This window comes from Chiloscyllium plagiosum, chromosome 28 (assembly GCF_004010195.1).
Source record: "Chiloscyllium plagiosum isolate BGI_BamShark_2017 chromosome 28, ASM401019v2, whole genome shotgun sequence".
Lineage (NCBI taxonomy): Eukaryota > Metazoa > Chordata > Chondrichthyes > Orectolobiformes > Hemiscylliidae > Chiloscyllium > Chiloscyllium plagiosum.
Genome location: NC_057737.1, coordinates 35,045,832 through 35,058,149, shown reverse-complemented (window position 1 = coordinate 35,058,149; position 12,318 = coordinate 35,045,832). Strand labels below are relative to the sequence as shown.

Genomic DNA, 12,318 nt, shown 5'->3' with positions numbered 1-12,318 from the left:
AATTCATGTTGCTTGTCGTCTGCTTGTGTGGCTACTAGGGATAGCTGGTCGTGTCGTTTCGTGGCTAGTTAATATTCATAGATGCGGGTCGTTAGCTGTCTTCCTGTTTGTCCTATATAGTGTTTTGTGCAGTCCTTGCATGGGATTTTGTACACTACATTAGTTTTGCTCATGCTGGGTATCGGGTCCTTCGTTCTGGTGAGTTGTTGTCTGAGTGTAGCTGTTGGTTTGTGTGCTGTTATAAGTCCTAGGAACAGGCCACTATAAATGCCGGATGAAACACCACAGAAGCGCTTCACAAGAGGCTCCCAAGCACTGAGGATGTCACCTAGACAGGGGACGAAACGTTTGCAACAAAAACTTCCAGCTCGGCGAACAGAACCACAGCAGTTGGATAGAGCTCTCAAGGATAGTGGAATCAAGGGTTATGGAGATAAGGCAGGAACAGGATACTGATTAAGAATGATCAGCCACGATCATACTGAATGGTGGTGCAGGCTCGAAGGGCAGAATGGCCTACTCCTGCACCTATTGTCTATTGTCTAATGTCTATGTCAGAAATGGTAATCCACAGTGGAGAAGGGAGCTCTAAGTTTATCACTGACTCTGAAACAATAAAATATATGTTTGAAATGGGTACACAGAGACCACATTTGATACTGACTTCCAGCTGTTGAATATTTTCACAAAAGAACAAAGGAAAGAACGGCATAGGAATAGGCCCTTTGGTCCACCAAACATGATGCTTCTCTATACTAAATACTTTTTGCCTCTAAGTGGTCCATGTGCCTCTATTCTCTGCCTAATCATATATACATCAAAATGTCTCTTAAACGTTGCCTCCACCACTTCGTCTGACAGGACAGTAAAGAAGAGTTTACAGATACAGAAGAGTGGTGAGCAAAATGTCACAGTTGGCAATAAGGTAGTTTATCAGATTTTTTTAGTGATATTGATTGACTGCCAGGACACCAAGGATAAATGTATGTTCTTCAAACAATGCCATGGGATAATATGTGTACCTGAGACCGTCTTTCTGTCCTGTTTTTAACACCGTCATCTTGATAAATTGTTATGATCTCTCTACCTTTAATTAGTTTGTACTGTTTTGGATTACTTATTACTTTGGTTGGACCTCGACATGCAACACTTATACCTATCATCTTATTCCAGTCATTTAGCTTGTCTTCAGCAAGACCTTATTTTTTAATTTTTCTCTCTACCTCATTTAATTGATTATAGGTCATTCCTTCACATGTTATGCAGCTATTTGACACTTTATTCACACCATCTAACACTCTTGTTCACCTACAGAGACTTATTATTCGACACTCCATTCACACCAGTTATATGATCTTTTGATCTCTTTACCCTTGACCTTTCTGCCTATAAATTCTGTGTCTGTGTGCTCTTCTCTCCCACTACACCCAACAAAGGGTCTGCTGTCCAAAAACTTGTTGTTGTGTGATTTCTGACTTTGTCCACCCCAGTACAACACCGGCACATCCACATCATACGCAGACGTACACCCATTGTAGAATGTCACACCTGACAAGGTTATCAAAGAAGCTTCAAAGAGAGAAAATATATTATAAACTGAATTTGAATCTGCTAGTAGTATGAACATGATGGTAAAAGAGACAACAGTTTGAGTGAGAAATAGATTTATGCTTCTACCCTTTCAGAACACAGAGGGACAGGAGTTAAAAGTGAACTGCGATCCTGATCTATGTATGTGGCCTGATGTCTTATTGAGTGTACTAGTGTGCTGTGAGGGTTACCTCTCTGAGAAGTCATTTAAACACATTTGTGTTGTCAGTTAAAGATGCTCATTCTGAGATCTACTAGACAGGCACTGGTTAAAAATGGCCAGGACAAAAAAGTTTCAATGCACCTACAACATCAAAAATCTTGAAATTGATTATTTGGACGGTGGCACAGTGGTTAGCACTGCTGCCTCACAGCACCAGAGACCCGGGTTCAATTCCCGACTCAGGTGACTGACTGTGTGGAGTTTGCACATTCTCCCCGTGTCTGCGTGGGTTTCCTCCGGGTGCTCCGGTTTCCTCCCATAGTCCAAAGATGTGCAGGTCAGGTGAATTGGCCATGCTAAATTGCCCGTAGTGTTAGGTAAAGGGGTAAATGTAGGAGTATGGGTGGGTTGCGCTTCGGCGGGTCGGTGTGGACTGGTTGGGCCGAAGGGCCTGTTTCCACACTGTAAGTAATCTAATCTAATCTAATCTAATCTAATCTAATCTAATCAATGTCAACGCTATCCGTAAAATGCATAACAACAGCTTCAATGTTCAACTATCTGCTCTTCACAAACAATTTAGAAATTAATCTGTGTTTTTTAATGTATGTGTGTTGTGTTACTACTTTTTCTTTCATTAAATAATTAATAAACACTCTTTTGTTAAACTGTACATCCTTTAAAAAAGTTTTTTTGATTATGAGAGGAACGTGTCAAAAAGGGAGCAGATCCTTTAAAAATTAAATTTGTTATGACAAACTGAGATGGAGGGGGTGGGGGAGGGGGTGATGTTGAATAATCAAGGGGAGTCAGTTCACTCTCTTCCTCATTCAGATATTCTGCTCAAAAAATTGGGGAACCTCAGCTGGGGAATGGCCATAACTCTGCCCGTCTTCAACTCCTGTCCTATCGTGCATTTGTAATTTTCTTTAGTCTGCTATTGGTAGCCATGCATTCAGCTGCATAAGTTGCAAGCTTTGCAGTTATCTCCTCCCCTACAACTTCTCAGTGTGTTTCTCCACTATTAAGATATTCCTTAAGACCTACCTCATTTATTAATTTTTTCCTCACCTATTCCGATATCTCCTTACATGTTAAAAGACAGTACAACCATCAAGCATATTCAGGACATTTTGCTGTGCTAAAGGTACCAGTAAATGCAAATTCTTGTTTCAGTATGCTGAATGGAGCCAGATTGAAGCAATGATAAGAAATGCTGCTGGGAGAGGCCGCTAAAGGAATCGGAAATTGTTGCATACGGAGGGACTGTCAACCAAACACTTATAAGAGAGAAGGGCAAAAATGAAAAGTAATTTTGAAAGAAAGAACGGCAATGCTGGAGGAAGGGGGAGCACTTGATATTACCAGTTCATAAATTTAGTACTTGTCAGCCTTGACTCCATGGTGGCACTTTTTCTGAGTCAGAAAGCTGTCAGTTCAAGTCCCATGCTGGATAGCCTCAGCAAAAAATTCAGCTCATGCCTCAATGCAGGACTGAGGGAACAATATATGATCGGAAGTGCTACCTTTGAATAAGATATGAAATTGGATTCATTTCTCAGGTACACAAATTATCCTATGGCATTGTTTGAAGAGCATGCATTTATCCTTGGTGTCCTGGCAGTCTATCAATATCATTAAAAAAATCTGATAAACTACCTTATTGCCAACTGTGACATTTTGCTTTGCACAAATGCTTGACCATGTTTTCTACATTTCAGCAAAAGATATTTTGAAATCCCCTGCGGTCATGAAAATGCTACATAATCTAAAGTTCTTCTTCCCCTACCTCATCCTCTATCAAACTGCGACATTTCTGATTTTATTGACATACCTAATACCAGTTTACCATTGAGTCACTACAGAATGCAGGATATGAATATGTTACCTCTTCCCGCAAATTTGGCTGCTTTCGATGCAGCAGCTATTTGTTGCTGTAGAATTCCAGGTCCAGGAGCCTGCACCCCTGCAATGAAAAGAGAAAATAAAGTCATTAATTACATGATTGCAAGCTTTAGTTGTAAGGCATTTGGGGACAACTTAGCATTAATCATATTTTCATTGCTGTTGCTCTGAGTAAGTAATATTTCAACTCATTGAAAAAGGTCAGGAACCACATAGACAATGATGACAGTTAATCTTGCTTCTCTGCCTCAAATGATCCAAAGTCTGTTCATGGACTTTTCAACTTGCTGTCCAACATTATTCACAAGTTGTGGAACCATTCCGTGGTGTTAATGTGGCAAAACTAAACTGATTTTATTCAGTTCAGGCCTGGCCTTCTTTGGTCCTGATTGCAGAAAACTCCTTATTTGATATCTCAGTCATCTAATACACATCCTCAGTCTATTGCTGAAAACTGAGTTGAGCTTCTTCCTCATGATGTACCATTACCAAGACCATTTCATTCTACCTCCAAAATGTATGCTATTCTCACCTTAATTTCTTATCCAACATCAGCAAAATCTCCTTTTCAGCCTCAGCTAGGATATGTCTCACGTGTTAGAAACTGTAGTTTTGAAGCTTATAATTATAAAATGGACCCATTAAATATGGAAACCACAAAGAAAATTGAGAAAGTAAAGTGTCATTTCCAGTTTCTCAAGGGAACTAAGGCAGAAACTAAGATTAAAAATTAAATCTGAGGGATGACTAAAGATAGTTAAAACCAGTTGACGAATAGAGCCATCAGAGCTCAGATGATGATTCTTCTCAGTACAGGCAGGTTGAAGAAGATGGACACTAAATCCAGAAGCTGAGGAATGGATAATATTCTGTTGTTGAAAGTGTTTCTACCACTGGAAGTTAACTTTGGTGGACTAAGCCTTCCAGACAATTGTTAGCGGAGTTGAGCAGGTTCTGCAGATGTATACCATTATTGTTGAATATCATTGCTATCAATCAGGCTAAATGCCAGAAGAGAGGCTGAAATTATTTCCAGGAAGCTGAATTGTTGAAGAATTTTATTACTGACATTAACAACATATATATGGAATGAATTACCAAGCCAATAGCTAAAGATCCATCTTAGTTATATTTGTCATTTAACATGCAATTTATAACTTAAACTGCCACAATCTGCTTGTATATTAATTTTTTAACCTAAGTTGATTATGGATATTAGAATAGGTGGTTACCCAAGGTAGGATTTAGTGACTACTTTGATTCTTTTGCTGTGATCTTTTATTTTTGTTCTAAATCATGGAATCTTGTGGCTCAATTCTTTAAGATATCACCTTTTCAAAAAAAACTGGACTTGACTGGGCTCTTTGCAGGATTTTGAATCCATAGATGGACACAGGCGCTGGAACGTGCAATGGTTAAATTAATAATAAAATTCACCATAAAACCCTATTTCTTTCAAAAAGCAGAATGATTTTGTCATGGCAGAGGCTGTTCTTTAAAGGAAGGCTTTAGCACAACAGTGATTTGCAACAAGGAACAAAAGTTGGGTGAATAGCTTTAAGGCAAAAGTTGAAAATAGAGTTAAAAACAGAGGATAAGAAAGCTGAACTATAGAAATTGGATTCCTTTGCTCGGAATATGTCAACATATAGAAGGTCAAGTGCTGGAAGTTTGTAGATCTCCAAATGAAGCAAATTGGACTGGAAAAAGAAATGAAAAAACTCAAATTACAAGAGAATTACAGAAAGTGAAGTTGGCAAGGGTGGATAGAAACAGGTCTTCAAAACAGAGAAGCATTTAGCTAGCATGATCTGAAGAAAGACAGGTTTTTTTTTGGTGAAGAAGAACTAATAGTTTGATGATGAATTGAGACCTACTTTGTTTTGATCTGGCTATTGTTCTGACCAAGTTGGTGGGGGGGGGGGCGTGGTGAGGGATGTTGCTTACATTCTTTGTATCATTACGCTATTGACCACAACAGACTCTGAACATAAAATGAAGAACTGTGGATGCTGGAAATCTGAACAAGGGTCACTGGACTCAAAACATTAATTCTGCTTTCTCTCTACAGATACTGCCAGGCCTGCTGAGTTACTTCAGCAATTGCATTTCTTGTATCAGATTTCCAACACATGCAGTTACTTATTTAATTCACACAATTTGGTGGCGAGAAATAACTTATATTTTGACAGTGGTTTTGATCAATGAAATTACAAGAGATTTTTGAGAATGTGAGGGAAATAATACTAAAGGAAAATTTTAAAAACAGCATCCCATTATCTATTAGGTCAAGCTATAAAATTTCTAAAATAAGGGTTAGTGCTGTTCTAGTAGATAGGTACCATATACGACATAGATAGCGAGTAGGCAACAAATCTATACTGGTAAATATTCAAGGAAATTGGAGGAATACAAAATTGAGGAATGGAAAATATCTGGTCATAGGGAGAAGCTGCCTGTTAACAAAAATAATAGTAAAGAGGATAAATTGATTAAATAAAGTCATTATGTTTCCACTACAGTAACACAGAGCATATACAAGCAAATGGCTTGATGTTGATCAGTGGTAATAGTTAGGGATGCCTAAGAAGTCTTTCAATAAATCTGTAGCAGTAAAGGAAATGGATGATGGAACATTAGAAATTGAACAATTTCAAAGAACCTTCTAGAGTGGCGGACAATGCTCAGAATTATTCATTGGTTTCTTATGCAATGAGGAAGGCTATTTGAATTCTAAAGAAGGTATATTACCTACTCCCCCAACAAACATGGAAGAACATTAATATCTTGAGAGATGATCACACCTATCAAAATTGCCTTCACAACATCTTGAGCTTTGGGTTTTGGAGCTTGAGTGGTGGCTGGAGTGGTGACTGGACTCATTGTGGTTTCTGGAAAGCAGTGAACTCTGTCACATTTAGCAAAGTGGTCACATCATAAATGAAAACCAGCCAGGCACAGAGGGAATGGATGACTGCTGGGCAGTCTCCTCAGAGCATCAGGTACCCAGGTTTGATTCCAGCCTCAAGCAATTGTCTGTTTACACATTCTCCCTGTGTCTGCGTAGGTTTCCTCACACAGTTCAAAAATGTGCAGGTCAGGTAGGTAGGTCATGCCAAATTGCCCATGGAGTCTCGAGATGCGCAGGTCAGGTGAATTAGCCATAGGAAATGCAGGGATAGAGTAGGGCATGGGTCTGAGTGAATGCTCTTCAGAGAGTCGATGTGGATTTGATGAGCCAAATGGCTTGTTTCCACACTATAGGGATTCCATTATTCTACGATCCTAAGAGCAGACAGATACTACAGAGTCTATGTCACTTAGTGACTGAAGTTTCATTTAAGATACTGGTGAGGGCAACGGTTCTTCAGAGAATGTAATGTGTCAAGCTTATAACATCACAAGTAGCTTGCTGTATAGGTGAGGCAGAAAGAGAGTGGAAGGATGGTACTGGTAGGTCCTGTGATAGTTAAACAGATACACATAAAAATTACTCTAGTGTGGCTTGTTCTTCCCAGGTGTCAGAATCAAGGATAGCACAGAACAGCGGCCAGACATTCTTTTGTCTGAGGGTGAAGAATCAAAAGATCATTGCCCACATTGTCAGCAACAGGCAAAAGTCGGATGAAGTCCTGAAAGTAAAATTTAGAGAGACAAGTAAAACCCTGAAGAGCAGGATCTCAAAGGCAGTAACCTCAGGACTATTCTTAGTACCATGTGCTAGTGATTATAGAAATAGGCATAATAAAAATAAAAGCTAACATACATGTCGTTGGAAAAGTGGTGCAGGAGGGAGGGCTTCAGATTTCTGGGGGAGGTTGGTTACAACTTACTAGTACTTTGTTTTAGATCACTTTGCAAACCTAGCAGGGGGGGGTTTGCTGGGTTGTTTGAGAGGATTTAAACCAGTCTGTCAAGGGTATTGGAACCTGGGAGTAAATTCAGGCAGAATGAATACAAAACTGATTTTTGGCAAGAAGAAAAGCTGTAAGTAAAAAGCAGCAGAAACAAGTCCAAGAATCAACAAGAGCAAGATTACAGAATAGTGTTAAAAAGGTAAAATTAAAAATTTTCTATACAAATGTACGCAGTATTTGCAATGAAATAAGTGAATTAATGGCACTAATATAAATAAAATATAGTATGATTCTTCCCTATTAGAGAGATGTGGCTAGGTGATTAATACTGAGATTTTAATATTAAAGGATATTTAACATTTAGGATGACAAGCCAAAAAAAAGGAGTTTAGGTGGTAAATCAGTATGTTAGTGAGAGAACTTCTTCCAACCAGAACAACATAATGTAAAATCTGTTTGGGTGGCACTGAGAAACAGAAAGGAGTAGGAAACATTGGTGGCTATAAGACACTCCCACCAAACAGTGGTGATAATGTAAAGCACAGCATAAATCGGGAAACTAGAGATGTATGTAACAAAAGGAATGCAGTATTCACAAGGGGGTTTCAATCTACATATGGATTGGCTAAATCAAATGAGCATTAATATTATGAAGAAAAATTTCCTGGTATACATTCAAGATAGTTAAGGATAATCCAAAGGTATTCTACAAGTAACAAGAACAAAGTAACAATGGAGACTAGGGCCCATTTAAAGCCAACAAAGACAGGAGATGGGAGAAATATTAAATGAATAGTTTGCATCAGTTTTTTACTGTGGAGAAAGAAGTCGAAGCTAGGAACTCAGTGAAATAAATATTGATGCTTTGAAAACAATTCATTTACAAAAGAAGTAGTGCTGGAGGTCTTTGTAACATAAAGATGGATAAATCTCCAGGATCTGATCAAGTGTATTCCAGGACATTAGGAAGTTAGGAAGGATATTGTAGGGCCCCGAGCAGAAATATTTGTATCATCTATAACCCCACAAGTGAGGTGCCAGAGGACTGGAAAGTGGCTATTGTTGTGCTTTTATTTAAGAAAAAATGTAAGGAGAAACCTCGAAACTATAGAACTACGAGTTTGACATTGATGGTAGGTAAGTTGTTGGAGGTGATTCTGAAAGATAGGAGTTACATGCATTTGGAGAGCATAAGCATGGGTTTTGTGCGAGAAAAATCATGTCTTACAAACTTGATTGTGTTTTTTGAGGAAGTAACCAAAAAAAATTGATGAGGGAAGAATGAGAGGTGTTATTTACTTGGAATTTATAAAACATAATAGACTAATTAGTAAAATTAGATCACATGAGATTCAGGGTGAGCTTGCCAATTGCATAAAAAATTTACTTTGCAGTAGGAGACAGTTTTTTGGACTGGAGGCCTGTGACCAGCAGTGTTCCACAGGGATCAGTACTCGGGTCCAATTTTGTTTGTCATTTATACAAATGATTTGGATGAGAATATAGGAGGCATGAGTCAAAATGTGTGGCACTGAAAAACGCAGCGAGTCACACAGTATCCAAGGAGAGTCAATGCTTTGGGCATAAGCCCTTCATAAGGAATGTGGAGGGTGGGTCAAGGGGGGCTGAGAGATAAATAGGAGGGGGTGGGGCTGGCATGTGAAGGTAGCTTAGAATAAACAGAATCCCTACAGTGTGGAAACAGGCCCTTAGTCCCAGCAAGTCCACACTGACCCGGGGGGGGGTAATGGTGATAGGTCAGAGCGGAGGGCGGAGCAGATAGGTGGGAAGGAAGATGGACAAGTGGGAGATGTGGCTAGTAAATTTGCGGATGATACAAAGTCTGTGGTGTAGTGGACAGTGAAGAAGGTTATCTAAGATTACAAAGAGATCTTGGTCAATTTGGTCAATAGGCTGAGGAGTGGCAGATGGAGTTTAATTTGGATAAATGCAAGCTATTGCATTTTGGTAAAACAAATAAGAGCAGGACTTATGTAATTAATGGTAAAGCTCTGGGCAGTGTTGTAGAACAGAGAGACCTATTAGTTAGGTACATAATTCTTTGAAATTTGCATCACAGGTAGACAAGGTGGTTAAGAAGGCATTTAGCATGATTGCCTTGATTGCTCAGTCCTTTGTTTATAGGATTTGGGATGTCATGTTGAGGTTGTACAGAGGCATCTTCTAGAATATTTTGTGCAGTTCTGGTCACCCTGTTATCGGAAAGATATTATTAAACTGGAGAGGGCTCAGAAAAGATTTATTAGGAGGTTGCTGGAAATGGAGTGTTTGAGTTATAAAAATAGCTGGATAGGTTGGGATTTTTTTCACTGGAGAGTAGCAGGTTGAGAGATGACCTTATAGATTTATAAAATCAATTGGGGTGTTGATAAGGTGAATAGCAAAGCTCTTTTCCCTACGGTGGGCAAGTTCAAAACTAGGGCACATGTTTTTAAGAGAAGTTAAAGATTTAGAAAGGACATGAGAGGCAACTTTTTATACATAGAATAGTTCATGTGTGGAATGAATTGCCAGAGGAAGTGTGGGTAGTTAAAACACTTAAAAATATTGAGATAAGAGCATCAATAAGAAGGGTTTGGAGAAATATGGGCCAAGAGCAGGCAGGTGGGACTAGTTTAGTTTGGTATTTGATGGGTCGGGCCACAGGGTCTGTTTCCGTACTGTACGACACTATAATCAGGACTAATTTGTGACTACGATTCTCCTCCCCCCTCACCAACAGATGGCCGATTCTGGAATGTAGGTGGAAAATAAAAGTAGTGAAAGGTGACTTGCAATTTCTTCAAACGGCATGATTAGCATCAAAGAATATAAAAAAAATCAAACAACAGGCAGCAAGAAAGATGGACGAGCGGTTGGTACGCGCTCGGCTCGCGGGGATGGACGAGCGGTTGGTGCGCGCTCGGCTCGCGGGGATGGACGAGCGGTTGGTGCGCGCTCGGCTCGTGGGGTGGACGGTTGGCCGGCGCTCGGCTCGCGGGGATGGACGAGCGGTTGGTGCGCGCTCGGCTCGCGGGGTGGACGGTTGGCCGGCGCTCGGCTCGCGGGGATGGACGGTTGGCCAGCGCTCGGCTCGCGGGGATGGACGGTTGGCCAGCGCTCGGCTCGCGGGGATAGGGGACTCATTAACAACGTTTCGAATGCACAAGCGATGATCATCCACAATAATGAAACCGGTTACATGGGAAAACTAGTATGTATGAATCACTTCTACTTATAAATGACGTTTCGTTTCTGTCCGTACATGCCGTGTAGAATGAAGAATTTAATAAAGTTTTTACTACTTGCAGATTGTGTTAGATGAACCTGATTTGTCTTTAGCAGTTTTATTAGTCAAGAAAGCTTAAAGCTTATGTAAATTCCAGAACTTCTTTCAAGTCGCATTCCTGGGATACCTGAAGGTTTTATTTTTAAAAAAGTAACATCTCAGCTCAGACAATGCATTAAGATGTGAGGATAGAGTCTGTCTGCATTCCAATCTTGAGTCAGACTGGTTCTATTTCGAAAGTAGGAATTTATAAAATGTCACATGGATTGACTGCCTGCAGAATGTGCGCTTTTTGAACAAAATAGACTGGATCTGCAAATACAATTCTGAAAATGCAATTTCACCTTATAGACTTATATGTGCGTGCATGTGAGGGGGAGAGAAAGTGTATGTGTGAGAGTGAGAGAGAGCTTGCTTGGTGGCTTCAAGTGGACAGGGCCTGGGAAATGAATATTCAAGGCTACACGTGCTATCGTAAGGACAGACTGAGGACAGAGGGGGTGGGGTGGCCCTCTTGGTAAGAGATGATACTCAGTACCTTGCGCGGGGGGACCTAGAATCACGGGATGTAGAGTCAGTATGGATAGAGCTGAGAAATTCTAAGAGTAGAAAGACCCTCTTGGGAGTTATCTACAGGCCCCCAAACAGTAGTATGGATGTAGGGTGTAAGTTGAATAAGGAGCTGAAATTGGCCTGTTGCAATGATGTCACTACAGTTGTTATGGGGGATTTCAACATGCAGGTAGACTGGGAGAATCAGGATGGTATTGGACCTCAAGAAAGAGCCTTTGTGGAGTGCCTCCGAGTTAGATTCTTAGAACAGCTGGTGCTGGAGCCTACCAGAAAGAAGGCAATTCTGGATCTGGTATTGTGCAACAAACCAGAATTGATCAGGGACCTTGAAATGAAGGAGCCATTAGGAGGTAGTGACCATAATACAATAAGCTTCAATCTGCAATGTGAAAGGGAGACGGTAGTGACAATATTTCAGTTGAATAAAGGGAACTATGGAGCTATGAGGGAGGAGCTGGCCAAAGTTCAATGGTACAATACCTTAGCAGGGATGACAGTGGAGGAACAATGGCAGATATTTCTGGGTATAATGCAGAAGATGCAGGATCAGTTCATTCCAAAAAGGAAGAAAGATCCTAGGAGGAGGCATGGGTGGCCATGGCTGACCAGGGAAGTTAAGAAACATATAAAGTCAAAAGAGAAAAAGTATGACATAGCAAAGATGAGAGGGAAAACAGGGGACTGGGAAGCTTTTAAAGAACAACAGAGGATCACTAAGAAGGAAATACACAGAGAAAAAATGAGGTACGAAGGTAAACTGGCCAAAAATATAAAGGAGGATAGTAAAAGCTTTTTTAGATATGTGAAAGGGAAAAAAATGGTTAAGACTAAAATTGGGCCCTTGAAGACAGAAACAAGGGAATATATTACGGGGAACAAAGAAATGGCAGAAGAGTTGAATTGGTACTTCAGATCTGTGTCCACTGGGGAAGACACAAGCA

At 40.2% G+C, this 12,318-nt stretch overlaps 1 protein-coding gene across 7 annotated transcripts in view; it reads right to left on the bottom strand.

Annotated features, from left to right (window-relative positions):
• LOC122564109 (elastin-like) overlaps positions 1–12,318 on the bottom strand; it is a 286,762-nt gene that overhangs the window by 234,469 nt on the left and 39,975 nt on the right. For all 7 annotated transcript variants that reach the window (XM_043718676.1, XM_043718680.1, XM_043718675.1 and 4 more), the window contains exon 3: positions 3,642–3,719. In XM_043718676.1, the coding sequence (XP_043574611.1) occupies positions 3,642–3,719 (78 nt within the window). The remainder of the gene's footprint in view (positions 1–3,641; positions 3,720–12,318) is intronic.